At 44.1% G+C, this 14,445-nt stretch overlaps 1 protein-coding gene across 5 annotated transcripts in view; it reads right to left on the bottom strand.

Moving 5' to 3' along the window:
- Positions 1–369: 369 nt before the first annotated feature.
- The window catches only part of ROR1 (receptor tyrosine kinase like orphan receptor 1), a 146,632-nt gene continuing 132,556 nt past the window's right edge, over positions 370–14,445 (bottom strand). For 4 of the 5 annotated variants that reach the window (XM_027694221.1, XM_027694226.1, XM_027694225.1 and 1 more), the window contains 4 exons: positions 13,165–13,482; positions 11,045–11,290; positions 6,644–6,855; positions 370–3,062 (listed from right to left, as the gene is read on the bottom strand). In XM_027694221.1, coding sequence (XP_027550022.1) covers positions 1,638–3,062; positions 6,644–6,855; positions 11,045–11,290; positions 13,165–13,482 — 2,201 coding nt within the window. In that variant the 3' untranslated portion in view covers positions 370–1,637. The remainder of the gene's footprint in view (positions 3,063–6,643; positions 6,856–11,044; positions 11,291–13,164; positions 13,483–14,445) is intronic. The other variant, XM_027694227.1, reaches the window with a different exon arrangement.

The raw sequence follows: 14,445 nt of genomic DNA, 5'->3' as shown, positions 1-14,445 counted from the left end.
TACTCCCCGATGAACACAAAACATTTCAAGTACCTTACCCCAGGATGGAGGAAATACCGGTATGTTTATGGTAAAACAATGTTTTAATAAACAGCAGCATAAAATAATCAGTGTTTAATATCATCTCTGGCATGTGAAATACAAAAATGCACATATCTTAATTATAAAATAGCCTTTGTTATTACATTTTCATGCTTGCCTAATTGAAATGCCCATAATTAATAAATCAATCATCAAGTAATACAGTGATTAAAAGCATGCAGTGAAAACAAAGAAAGATATTTTTATAAGGTAGTGGCTGAATATCACCAGAATATATTTCAAGAACATCTACATCAGGTTAAAAATAAAAAGAAACAGACCAAGATATAAAATGCAGAGATGTATTTTCACTTCTGCTGTACAAAACATCCTCACACTCTTGTGCAAAAAGATAAAAACAAAGTCATATTATACAACATTGTCAACTGAGCAAAAGATTGTTTTCGTGTACAATAAAAATATTATTCAGTACAAAAAAAGTCTGTGGAAAACTGTACCATACACAGCACGTGTGTAACTCATTAAAGTGGTTTCAAATGAAGAATCTGGATTGGTTGTACCTGAATGGGTTTTTAGTAATTACACAACTGATGTATTTCTAAGTGGAAAGTCAACACTAATTCACATTATTAGACACAATTGCTATCGATGGATTTGCTGCCTGATGGAATGTGAGTCTCCCTTTTTTTCCAGGGTTACTGGAGTCAGAGTCACTGAAATGACACAATAAATATTCCAGGGAAAACTGATTGTCATCTATAAAATTGGGGTTGGGAGCTTTTCCATTACACAGTTGCATAGCAACAAAAGGAGATAAAATTTCTGTGTGAACAATTAGGTTATGAAATGTCATTTTTGAAGAAGTTGATTCAGGTTCTGAAATTAAAACCCTTTAACTTCACTTCCTTTAAGGCAACTCCTTAGAACTCCAGCTGTCTTTGGCAGCCAGCAGCAGATGAGCTTTGTAGGCTGCAAGTTGATAACTCAAGCATTTGTGCTGTCAGAGAAATGATGGTTTTTGGTCTGAATCTGAGCTCAGACTCCCAACTTAATGAAGAACCAAAATCCTACCTGAAGTGATTTATTCAGCTCTCAGATCACATATTTGAAACATAATCCTTGACTGCAACATTTACAAATATTTTACCACCCATTGGCACTGAAATTGCACACCCAGTGGATCTCCAAATCTTTGCATCCCTTAAAAAAAGAGACAAATATTAAAATATGTTTTCAGTATAAAAAAAGTTTCTGTGATTTAAACCACATTGGAGGTTTAAAAAGCTGTGAAAAAGCGTATAATAAAATGTTTTTATTTAAAGAAAAAAACAAAATTCCCCCTTCCCCTCTTTGAATTGTCGGTGGCACTCGGAGAAACGACGCGTCCGCTGCCAAGGCTGAGTATTCCCACCACAAGGATCTGTCCCTGGTTGTTTCTGCCCATCCTGTCAAGCAGTGAAACTTCACAGAAGATACTTCCTGCAATGTCTGTTCAACAACCAGAGGAATCTGTAATAAAATATTTGCATATAAATCTTTTCTACGACTTTCTAGTTTGTGCTGTAAATAGTTCTATTTACAAAGGCCCCATTTATTTACAACTCTGCTGAAATCATGGATTCATTGGGTCCATGGATGCTGGAGTCTCCCAACAGGGAAGACTGCTTGGAGTCAATTTTGTATGGTTTTTGAGTTTTATTTCCAAAGACTGTAATCCCGATCCCCCCTGGATGATTAGGAATTGCCATGTGGGATAGCAAAGGGATATTTGCTTCCTGGTTAGATCCCGACGACGGCAAACTGGTGACGTGCCCTGTGCTGGTGGATCCACTGGCGCTGCTGGGAGAGCGGCTCTTGGGAGGAGGACAATGCTGGATCACCCTGGGAGGGCCCTGTGGGGGGTAGTGGGCGGCTGGGAAAGCAGCATATCCCGGTGGGATGGGGTATCCGTTGATGGGGATGTACCGCTGGTTCTGAGGTAACGGGGGGCCGATGAACCCGGCGATTTGGCCTTGGGGTATCCCCTGGGCTGGGAACATGTAGTTGGGGTACCTGGAGTTGCTGAGGTTGCTGACAGGGCTGGCGCTCAGGGAAGTCGTTTGGGTGGTGGCATTCCCACCAGAGGGGGTGGTGGAGCTCGTGTGGCTGGAGAGCCCCTCCCAGGAGCGCAGCCGGGCGTGGATCTCCTTGAAGCGTGGCCTCCGGGACGGCAGGTCGTGCCAGCATTCTGTCATCAGGCTGTACATCCTGGGGGGACAGTCCTCAGAGCACGGCAGCAGCTGCCTCTTCCTGATCATCTCTATGACCTCCTGGTTACTAAACCCGTAGTAAGGCTGAAGCCCAAAGCTGAATATTTCCCACAAAACCACTCCGAAGGACCAAATATCCGAGTCGGAGGAGAACTTGCCGTACATGATGGCCTCCGGAGGCATCCAGCGGATGGGCAGCAGGGACTTGTTTTGCACTCTGTAATAATCTGCCGAGTAGATTTCCCTGGAGAGCCCCAGGTCGGAAATCTTCACATGGAGCTGCTCTCCAATGAGAATGTTGCGAGCGGCGAGGTCCTTGTGGACGAAGAAGTGGCTGGCCAGGTACTCCATGCCCGCCGCGATCTGTACCGCGATGTGCAGGAAGTCCCCGTGGTCCAGGCTGGATTTCACGGTCCCATCCTCATCGCTGCTGCATCCGACATCGGAGTGGGGCGAGCGCATGATGAGGAACTCGTGGAGGTCACCCTGGTTCATGTACTCGAAGAGCAGGCACACGGGCTGCTCCTGCGTCACCACGCCCAGCAGGCACACGATGTTGGGGTGGTGCAGCTCGGCCATCAGGGAGGCCTCCTGCTGGAACTCTGCCCACTGCTGAGGGTTGTTAAAGTCCTTGAGGGTCTTGATGGCCACGAGCTGAGCGTGGTCCATGCCGGGGAGGTAGAGATGTCCCTTGTAGATCTTCCCAAAGGCACATTCACCCAGTTCTTCCATGAAGCGAACGGCTGAGAGAGGCAGCTCCTTGGCTTTGCTCTGGTAAAGAAACCACAGCAAGAACATATCAGGAAAACAGGACTGGAAACACATTTTTCAGTAAAATATCGCATTGTGCAGATGCCTGGAAGCCAAGCAAACACAGGAGTTCCGTGGGCCACAAACCCTTTTGGCAATGTTCCTGCTCGGCCTCATGAGACACCAGGCCAACAGCATCAGCCCTGGGCCAGGCACAGCCTGAGGGACACCAGGATCCCAACATCAGGAAAGCACCACCTCACCTCGGTGCACTGTGCTCCAAAAAGTAATTGAGGTTTCCTTCTTACCCTCTCCACAGGATCAGGTACAAGAAGTAAGTATTAGATGCAAATATATGCAGGAACCATCAGTGTTTCAGCACAGGTATTTATATACTTGGCCTTGGGCATTCCTGTACTTCAAATTGAATATGACTAATTTCAGGAATTGAGGCAATTCCCATACTTTAGGAGATCCATGCTCAAGTGTTTTCTGGGCTAGGGCCTAAAGTTTTAGCAGAAAAAAAAACTGTCTTTTTTTATACTATATCCTTGTAGTCAATTTTCTCCCTTGACTTTGGTATTAACCCTTCCAGGTCCAGCACAGACTCTTTGTGTTCACACCTGACTTGAATGTTCCATCCTGAAACATGGAGGACACAGTCACCTGGAAAACTGAGATAGTGGTCAAAAAAGAAAGGCAAACTTCTAAACACCGTTGTTATTCTGTTTGCAGATATTCACTCTCAGGCCATAAAGAAGCTGTGTTATTCTCAGACATAAACTTCCACTTGTACTTGTAACACCCAAACCCAAATCCACTCTTTAGGGTCCTCAGTAAAGCCATGGGTAGTAATTTAAGGCTAATGAGTTTGGGATGTAAATTGGGGTTTGTAAATCAGTGTAAACATTGGCATTTGCATTCCTGAAATCATATAACAGCAGCTTTACAGTGGCAATATGGGAGAGAACTGGCATTTAAAATAATCACAGAAAAATGACATTTTAGCATAAATTAATTCAAATTACAGTGATCACTTATGACTTTTAGACAAATGCTACATTAATAATAATAATGATAATGATAATAATAATAATAAAGCCATTTAAGCAGTCAGTCAGTAGACTGTACGTTGATGGCAGGAAATTAGCTATATTGTTGAGGAACAGATGGTTTATATTACACAAATCCTTTAGGCTAAAACTTGCTTAGGTCTGGTATATTGTAAATTATATTTTAGTAATGAAAGTGAAATGACCTCTGTCTGACCTGAGCCCGGGTTTGTCTGTTTGAACCAACAGAGTGGAAAACTAGGGAAGAAAATGAAGTCATAAAGTTTTGGCAGGAAGGGCTCATTTCAAGTGGAGTGATTATAAATCTGCTCAGTTTTTGTTTGACAAGTATTTGTCATCCATGGGTGTCCAAAATGTAGGGAAGTGTAAAATACACAAGAGGCGGGAGGCCAAAGGAAAGGGGGAGCAGGGAGAGGGAAGCCCACCCCCTCCCCCTCTTCATTAGCTGGATGACAAGACAACCCTAATTTATTATATTTTTTGAAGGCAATTAAAATCCCTTCTGACTTGAGGAAATGCTAACATTTCTATTTATCCAAGGAAACATCTCCCTCAGTTGGAGCTCGAAGCCTGTGTTTTGCCCCAAAGTTGACATTAGTACTGGCTATATTATTTAAAAATAAGATTCCACTTCCTTTATTTTAAAATATTGTTTGAAAGGCAATCAAAACATTGGAGACAGGGAGAGCTGGGTTTCTCAGTGGGAAAACCCAGAATTAGCATAAATAAGATGGAAAACTTTTGCAGCACATGACTTTAAAATAAAAAAGAAAAGCAAATGGTCTATATATTTGCAAACATTTCCAGGCAAGTTTTCCCATTTTGTGTTTGTCAGCAGGATGGGTGGGAATTATGACATCAATAAAATCATGCTGATAATCCCATTATCTTCAATTTAACCAGGATTGTCCCCAAAATATCTACTAGAAAAGGGAGCAAGAAGTAAATCCAAATTTAACAAGATATTCCATGGAGGTTGGATGCAAGATGTAGTTTTGACACTTATGAAATGGGGTTTTTTTGTATTATTACCAACATTTTGATATAAAGCTACTCCAAGCTGTATGTGGCAGTTGAGATTAAGAACTTTAAAGGAAAATGAGGATAAATTCACTGGGCTGGTATGTGTGGGGGACTGAGGAGCTAAAATATAAGCCCAAACTTGGACAGGGCTTGGAGCAACATGGTCTAGTGGAAGGTATCCCTGTTGGAATGACATGAGCTTTTAAGTCCTTTCCAACCCAAACCATTCTGTAATTCTAAGTGTAACCTTTCCTGATGCTGAATTATTAGAACTGCTGAAGAAAAACCAACTCTAGCAATATTTAAAGGTCAGAGTTCACATTGCTGAAACTCAATAAATTCCGAATTGGAATTAATTTTGCTTTGTCATTCTCTATCAGAAATAATGCCTGACTGTTTCAGACACCACAGTCTGCACAGTTTCTATTCTAATTAATTGTAAATATAGATTTTTCACTCTGAAAGAACAAAGTTCATCAAGTTCTTGAAGAGCTAGAGAATATCCCAAGCTGGAAGGACCCACACGGATCAGCCAGTCCAAGAGACTTGGCACGGTGAGAAAAACAAGGGGAATACACTCCCAGGGCATTATTCCGCCTGTAGATGGCAGGAGGCAGTTACAGCCCTGAGTGGGTGACACAGGTTTGCACATCCTGCCACTAAACAAGGAGCACGAGGTTAATCAGGCTTAAATCTGAAATGATTTGGAGAAATTCTTCCTGAACCTGGGACTAAAGAGAAGCCAAACACCAGCAGCAAGAGCCACGTTGGCCAGAGCTGCAGGCAGAGTTTTGAGCTGGTTTGGTCATTTATCTTTTTAACTAAGAGAATGAAAGCCTGAAAAAACAAGGAACAAGTCTTTCCAAAGGGATTTCAGCTGAGTGAAAGACGACACATGGATGCAGCAGACCCCTGACAATACTCTCTTGAGGAAATGCTGAACCACATCTTGATCAGCACTGCTTTCCAACTTAAATGAGGCATTTTAGAGATGCTTCAGAAAAGGGTTGCTTGTTTTATCACAAAAAATTCTCCAGCTCCTATTTGTCCAGACAAGGACAAATTACAGGAATTTAATACAGGAATTATAGGAATTTAATATAGGAGTTTTATAAATTATGCAAATTAATCAAATATATAACAATTAAGAACAATAAATAAAAATTAAATAATAAGTAATAAATTAAAAATAAATAATAATTGAATAAATATAGGAATTATATAAGTTATAGGACTATAATATAGAAATTATAGAAATTATAGAAATAATAAATAATATAAATATATGAATTTATTATAGGAATTTAACATAGGATTTATATCAGGAATTATATTCCTATAACTAGAATATCATAGGAATTGCCTCCATGGCCCACACTTCCTATGCTGCTGCTGAGAAAAGCCCTTACAAAAATCACAAGTTGGAAACCAGCTTAGTATTTCAGCACCGAGTCGTTGGAAGCATTTCCCTCCCTGCCTGTCCAGACAGCAGGAATGTGGGATTACCTTTGGTTTGTAGGCGTTGAGCATGGACATCTCCACGTTCTGCCCTCGGACGTGTTTCGGCTGCCTCTGCACCGGAGGGGACGACGACTTCTGGTTGTTGCGACAGATGCAGATGAAGAAGAAGAGCAAGGCTATGGCCAGGGGGATGGTGACACTTGGCACCAGGATATACAGGATCTCCATTTTATTCTTTTCCTTGGAATCCTTATAATCTGTTTCAGAAAATAAAAACCAAACCAACAACGACTGAAACACCCCACAGAGTCAAATACATCCCTGGCTCAAGTGTTCAAAAGAATAAAACATCCAGTTTATTTTACTGCAGTTCACCTTGAATGCTGTTTTATTTCCTTAATATTAAGAGAAAAAATAATTTGGTGGAGTAACATTTCTGTAAGGTAAGGACCCAAAATGACCAAGAACAATTTCCCTGCAGTCTGCCTGGTCAAACCTGCTGATGGTCAAGAAGCAGCTGAATGAAGTGAGGTGGCCATTGCTTGGGATGAAACGGAGTCCTGGCCTAACACAGATCCACAGAGAAGTTAATTCCTAAAGCAGTTTATGGAAGAAGGTGGAAGGTGACCCTACCCATGGCAGGGGGTTGGAACTAGATGATCTCTAAGGTCCCTTCCAACTCAGGCCATTCTATAATTCTAAAAAAAGCTCTGGTGGGATTACAGACTCCTAATTTTAATATGTGTATTAGGTTCTGGTGCTATAGTTTCCTTAATCCAATAAAAATGTGGGGACCCATTAAAAAGGATAGTTTCATTCCCCCCATGTATTTCCAGCCTCCTGTTCTCAACATCTCCCAGCATTTCTGTGGCCACCCAGGGCACCAGAACAAACAGCATGTGCAGCTGAAAACTGACTTCTTAGTTAGTTTTAGGTGCAGGAGCAGAACAATAAGGGAGTCTAGAGCAGAAGAAAGGGAGATCATATGGGAAATGGGAGGAAATGCACAGAAATGGCAAGAAATAGAGAGAACAGTCCTGGGGTTTACCCCAGGAAGTCAGGAAAGGGGTTCAAAAAGTCCAAACACAGACAAAAGCTGTAGTGTAATCCTAAAATAAATCTTCCCGAGGACTTAGTCTTAATAGGATTAACAGGCTAATGGGAAAACCCACCCCTCTACCAACTCTATACTGAGTGTCAGCTGAGCAGGGTAGCAAAAACTGGCACAAAGGACACAGCAATGTGAGGTGAAAGGAAAGCAAGAGTAGGGATAAAGGAGAAGGATCTGGAAGAGGTTGGGAAGCTGGTTGATTTGACATAGTGTGAATGCTCCACATGATATTTGCTCCCTCTGCACTCAGGTCTCTTCCCAGTGATTAATTTTAGAAACATGAACCCCCCTTCTGCCACTGCCCAAGACATCAGGCACTACTGGCTCTGGCTTCCCAGGGAATGCTGCTCAGAGGGAAGGAGGGGAGAGGCTTTGGGAAGGAGCTCACACAGCACCCGCTGGTGCTGACAAGGACAGACCTTCCACCGCCCGCTCTGCTGACGCCTGCCCTGCCCTGCTGCTTCCCAGGAGCATTCCTAAGGCTTAGGGTATCATTACACACGGATTAACACACCAGGGAACTTGGAGGATCCCCTGAGCTGCAGGACTGGTGGCTGTAGCCTGGTTGTTTATGAGGGAGATGGGGAATGCCTGTGGCAGCATCAGGCTGAGCGGATTCTGACACGATGGGGAATGTTTTATTATTCTACAGGGTCATTCCAGTTTGTTTGTTGGTGTTTTCCAGGGTGGATTTGTCCAAGTGCTCAGCGGCCCACACAGATATCTTTTATGCACTTAATTAAACATGAACTTGATCTGAAGCTTGGGCTTGACTCAAATTGTGACAGAGGCAAAGTTCAAATGGTTCTGGATGTCACTTTGCATAACCCCTCTTCCCCCTCTCCTCTCACAGGCTCCCACTGTCCTGCTCCTCCCACACTCCTCTTGGACCCTTCTTTTTAGATTAAGTTGTGCCATCTGTTTTTTAATTAAGAGAAGAGGTAGACCAAGTATTTTTACAGCATTTGGGAAACAGGAGAGGACTAATGACCCCATGACCTTCTCCCTGTGCCCAGTGTGCTCTCACTCCGTCTCCAGTGGAAGTCCAGCATGGATCCACTGTGGGTTTCTTTGGCAGTTGCTGCTCTCCAGCACAGACACACAATCACTGCCCTTCCCCCCTCCTTCAAAACCTTCTTTGCTAAGCCTCATGCTCGAATTACTCTGTGTTTCACATCTTCCTATAATCAGGGTGACAAACTTATATGAAACAAATCTATGGCAGCTCGTGGGATACAGTTGAAGAAAGGGAAAGAAAGCAGCAGCACGAGGCAGGCAGAGACCTGGGCACCAGTTCATCACCTGGGCTACTCCAGTCAAAGGGAATTATTATTCTTATTAAGTAGCAGCCCCTGCCGTGAAGCCTCATTAGGTTAATAGGTTTCTTGGGAGCCACCCTAATTAAATCCATTTCCCATCTAGGCATGTCCTGGTGAGGCAGAATGCACAATGCTGATTAAAATGCGCCTGAAATGGCTCTTTCAGCCACTGCAAAGCCAGCAGAATGCAAGTCCCACACAGGACTCTGGTTTTAATATGCAGATTAGCATTTAACAATTAAATTACTACTCACCTGATACAGCTCTGTTTGTCTTTAGAATAATAAAGCCACATAACAGCTGCACAATGAGGACCAGTTAAGGCAGTGGTGAGAGGTTTTGATAATTAAAACCAAAAAGCAGAATCACAGAATCGTTGAGATTGGAAAAGCCCTCAGAGATTACCAAGTCCAACTGTTAAACCAGCACTGCCAATGCAGCTCAGACCCGGTTTGAAAAATAGAGGTGATCTTGCCAGGCCCTCTAAGCTGTATTTTAAGTTCGTGTTCACAGAACTGCCCTGGCTGCATTTTGATTTTGCAAAAATGAACAAAAATTGGAGATTCAGATCTCATTTGATTCTGCTTTTCAGAGACCTGGGGGAAGTGGATGGAAGACCTAAACAAATGGTTCCTAATTGTTTTATCTGCATGTAAAAATAACAATATTGATAACATGCCAAGAAAAAATACACATATTTCCATGGACATGCCAGAAATGTATCCAGAAATGTTATGGAAACTCAGAGTAAAAAGTTTCACACAAAATTTTATGTTGCCTACAAATTGTCACAGTAATATTCTCTTTCCCCTTGGAAAGGAGATACCTTTGATGTTACTGCTCTATAGCCAGAACCAAATTAAATGTTTTCTGGTTATGGTTATGAACATTCCTGCAGTGAGACATGTTCTGAACCTGTTCCAAAGTCTTTTCCAATTAATGAAAAGATGGGAATCAATGCCAAAATGGGATCTAAATTATGTTCTTACTGAAAGAGGAGATCAGGGGAGAGGCAGACAGTCTGGGCCGGATCATGTGCATCTCGAACCCTCTCCTCATTTTTGGGCCCCTCAGCACAAGAAGACATTGAGGGGCTGGAGAGCGTCCAGAGAAGGGAAGGGGAAGGGTCTGGAGCACCAGGAGTAGCTGAGGGAGATGGGGGGGCTCAGCCTGGAGAAAAGGAGGCTCAGGGGGGACCTTCTTGGTCTCTGCAATTCCCTGACAGGAGGGTGGAGCCAGGTGGGGGTCGAGCTCTGCTCCCAGGGAACAAGGGACAGGGCGAGAGGAAACGGCCTCAGGCTGTGCCAGGGAGGGTCAGGTTGGATATTGGGGATGTTATTTTTTTCATGGAAAGGGTTGTCCAGCCCTGGCACAGCTGCCCAGGGCAGTGGTGGAGTCCTCACCCCTGGAGGGATTTAAAAGCCGTGAGGATGTAGCACTTGGGGACATGGGTCCATGGTGGCTTTGGCAGTGCTGGGAATAGTTGGACTCGATGTCTTTACAGGGTTTTTCCAACCTAAAGGATTCTTTGATTCTATGACTTAATTTGGGCTAAGGAGTTGCACTGATTGCAACAGCAACCTGGAAAGTCAGGGACACTTGGGCTGCCAATGTGCAGGTATTCCCTGGGAAATTATTTTCATGGCACCACTTTATCAGCTGCAGGAGCAATAAGTGCTCAAAGGTCTCCTTGGAGTAGGGATGTTGCGCCTTCAATTACAAACACTGCAGTCAGCCTTGCCTACACCTCTTTTCTCATGGGTTCAAAAAAGACACTTTGTGCACGTCTCCCTGACCTCCCATTTGGCAGGACGTGACCCTGAGGCTGGCTCAGTTGGTTGGAGCATGGTGCCAATAACACCCAGGTCAGGGGTTTGATCCCCATATGGGCCACTCACATAGGAGCTGGACTTGATCCTTGTGGGTCCCTTCCAACTTAGAATATTCTATAAAAATTCTATGAAAACCATTCCCCTTTCTGTCCCAAAATGAAACATAAAACAGGTCAGCACTTACCACACGCAGGGACGTCACAGAGCTCGGACTTAAAGTTCTCATCCAAGGTGAAGCACCACGGGGCATCCTTCTGGTTGCCGGGGTTGCGGCAGTAGGAGTGGCCCCCGTTGAGCTCAGGGTACCTGACGGCAGTGAAGGTGTGGGTGTGGGGGTACTGCGAGTTCCAGGGCTGGCACTGCCGCCCCGAGCGCGTCACGCTCACCGTGCCCCGGTAATCCACCCCCGTGCTGTTGTAGCACTTGTGGTCTGGAAAGGAAAATAAGCCAAAGCAATGGTTGGTGGTTGTGGTGGGTTGACCCACTAAAGCCACTCTCTCACTCCCCTCTGCAACTGGACAGAAGAGAGAAGATACAACAAAGGATTCATGAGTTAAGGACCAGGAGAGATCACTCATTGATCACCATCATGAGCAAAACAGACTCAAAGTGGGGATATTAATTAAATTTATTACTAACAGGATCAGACCAGGATAATGAGAAGTAAAATAAACCTTAAAAACACCTTCCCCCACACTTCCATGCTTCCAAGTTCTATCTCCTCCCCTGCAGTGGTGCAGGGAGATGGGAATGGGGATCACAGTCACTTCTTTTTTCTGCTGCTGCTCAGGGAGAGGAGTTGGAGTCCTTCCCCTGCTCCCTGTGGGGTCCCTCCCATGGGAGATAGTCCTTCCCTAACTTCTCCAGTGTGAGTCTATCCCACGGGCAACAGTTCTCCCCAGACTGCTGCAATGTGGGTCACTTCTCCATGGGGTCAGTCCTTCAAGCACAGTCTGCTCCAGCGTGGGTCCCCCACAGGGCCACAGTTCCTACCAGGAAAACCTGCTCCAGCATGGGCTCCTCTCCCCATGGGTCACAGGTCCCTGGCAGGACCCTGCTCCAGCAGGGGCCTCCCACTGGCCCCTGGGTGTCTGCACTGTTGGTCACATGTTCTCACTCTGCTCTTCTCTGGCTAAAATTTTCATCTGCCCCATAACTTTTTTCCTTCTTAACTATGTTATCCCAGAGGCACTGCTGTCATTCCTGCTGGGCTCAGCCTTGGCCAGCAGTGGGTCCGTCCTGGAGCCTCTGGCATTGGCTCTGCAGGACATGGAGAAATCTTCCAGCAGCTTCTCAGAGAAGCCACCCCTGTAGCCCCCATGCTACCAAAACCTGGTCACAGAAACCCAACACAGCGTTGGAAAGGCAGATGGATGCAGCACACGGGGGGATGAGCTGCCAGCATCCCCCAGCAAACTGCTGCTGGCCCAGGGCCGGGAAAAGCCAGTTTGGGAACAGGGGCTCCCAATTTGCTGCGGCTCTAATGCAGGGCCTGCTTTGCATTCACATTCCTGGGAGGATTTAAAGCTTATGCTTCTGTAATGAAAACAGCTTATGCCGAGCATTTTTAATATAAGATACACAAAAGAAATAAAAACTACAGTGGGAACCTGAATTGCAGCCATTATTTTCATAGGAAGGTGGAGAATTTGTGGGAGCCATGTTTTATATTTGACTATTCAGATGTGTAAGGGTTGTGAACAGGCTGCAGCCCAGCCTGATCAAAGAGTGAGCTCAGCCAGTGCCTAAAATTAGGCTGGCTTAGGCAGGGACAGCCATGGATCCAGCCCCTACAACCATTCCTCTCGACAAGCAAGGGCTGCAGTGGGAGGGCAGGGAGGATGAAGCCACCCACGTTCCTCAGCATGCAAATGCTTACACTTCAGGGTTTCCTACTTTATATTAATTAGAAAAATTCCATATTAATTAGAAATGACCTGAAGAAGTCTTCCTGAATTCCTACACCCTGGACTAGCTGGCAGAGAAGTGCTGGAGTTAGGAATTAAAAGAGGACAGCACCTGGGAGCTGGCAAAGCCCAGCACCAGCTCCAACTTGGATGCACAAACCCTCACAGCCAATCTTTGCCCAGCAATATTTTACTTATATTATATATTTCTATTTATATATTATATGTTATATGTTATAGATTACATTATAAAATATATAAGTATACATAATGATTATACAATCTAAAATATAATTATGTTATAAACTACATAATAATATTATATATTTATTTTTATTTTTATACTGCTACTTCTTTAGGTTATATTTCCATGGAAAACGAGACATTTTTCACTTACTTTTATTGATGGGATCTGCCATTGGAATGCCAATCCGGATACAATTGACAGCTTCGGGGCTGTCTGGCTGGGGAAGATCTTCACAGTTAGGCAGCTTTAACCTCATCAGAATCATGGGGTTGGATCTTGCAAAAATATACTCTGTCTGGCACAGGACGTTTTCCAGGATCTCACACTCATCCCGGCAAAGATCCCGAGGCTTTGGGGCCGAGGAGGTCTCGTCACAGTAGGGGAAGGCGTAGTGGCACAACGAGGGAATGGCAAACTGGGAGCACTTGTCTGACAAATGGCTGGAAGTGCCAATCATGGTGAAGGCAGCTGGAAAACACACACAGGGATTGCACTTAAACCGCTGGGAATGTTATTCCCGTGCTCTTGCCTTGCTTCCCATTGCAGCTTTTATTCTCAGAGGTTCAGGTGATGATTCCAGAAACACACATCACTAATTACACCACAAGTTATCAATGATGCTAATTTCACTGACAAGGAAAATACATCTGGTTTTCAACCAGGGTTAATGCTAAGCACATTACCAAAACCACAAACCTGATTTTTTTTTTTGCCCCACCGAATAACTTCTAATAGTTTGCAAATTCTTGTAATACTTGGATGGTTCTTGGCCAACAGGTAAAACCCAAATTCCTGCAGGCTGCAGGATGACAGTACCAGTTCCTTTGTGGAAGATGACAACTTTCATACAATCCCAAATGACTCTTTAAACTTAATGCTGTAAGATTATGAACTGTTGGCTGTACAAAAACCATTGGCCTTTCTTGGGGGCAACGCAGAAGCCTTTTTTGTGATGCTGACAGTGTTTGGGGACAAAGGAAGAACATTCCGGGGAGAAGAGAAATTTGGGATAATCTGACAGCAAGAGAAAAATCTGAATATAGAGAAGATGATTACCATGGCTGGGACCTGGCCAGGGGTAAATTATATTAAAAAGAATAGATGTATCATGATATCTATGAGGCCTCTCTTTGAATTCCCCATCAGCATATCCCACAAAAACAATGAAAACTGGTTCTTTACTAAATCCAAAGGAAGAACACTCGCTACTGGATTATTTATGCAGCCTTTTCCAGCACCTAAATGATCTCAACCACATAAAATCAACCAATTCTGATCTCTCTTTGCTTTCAAAATCTGTTTGGGTAACAGCAGCACAAGGTAGCCTGGCTATGAGCCTCCCAGAAGCTGTAAATACCCTTCTCCTTGAAAAATCAGTTTTTAGGTTTTTTGGGGGATCTAGAGGAGTAGAGGCATGTAAGTTGTTCAGAC

Source organism: Neopelma chrysocephalum, unplaced genomic scaffold, assembly GCF_003984885.1.
Source record: "Neopelma chrysocephalum unplaced genomic scaffold, ASM398488v2 Primary Assembly neopelma1_97, whole genome shotgun sequence".
Lineage (NCBI taxonomy): Eukaryota > Metazoa > Chordata > Aves > Passeriformes > Pipridae > Neopelma > Neopelma chrysocephalum.
This window is presented reverse-complemented; position numbering and strand designations above follow the sequence as displayed.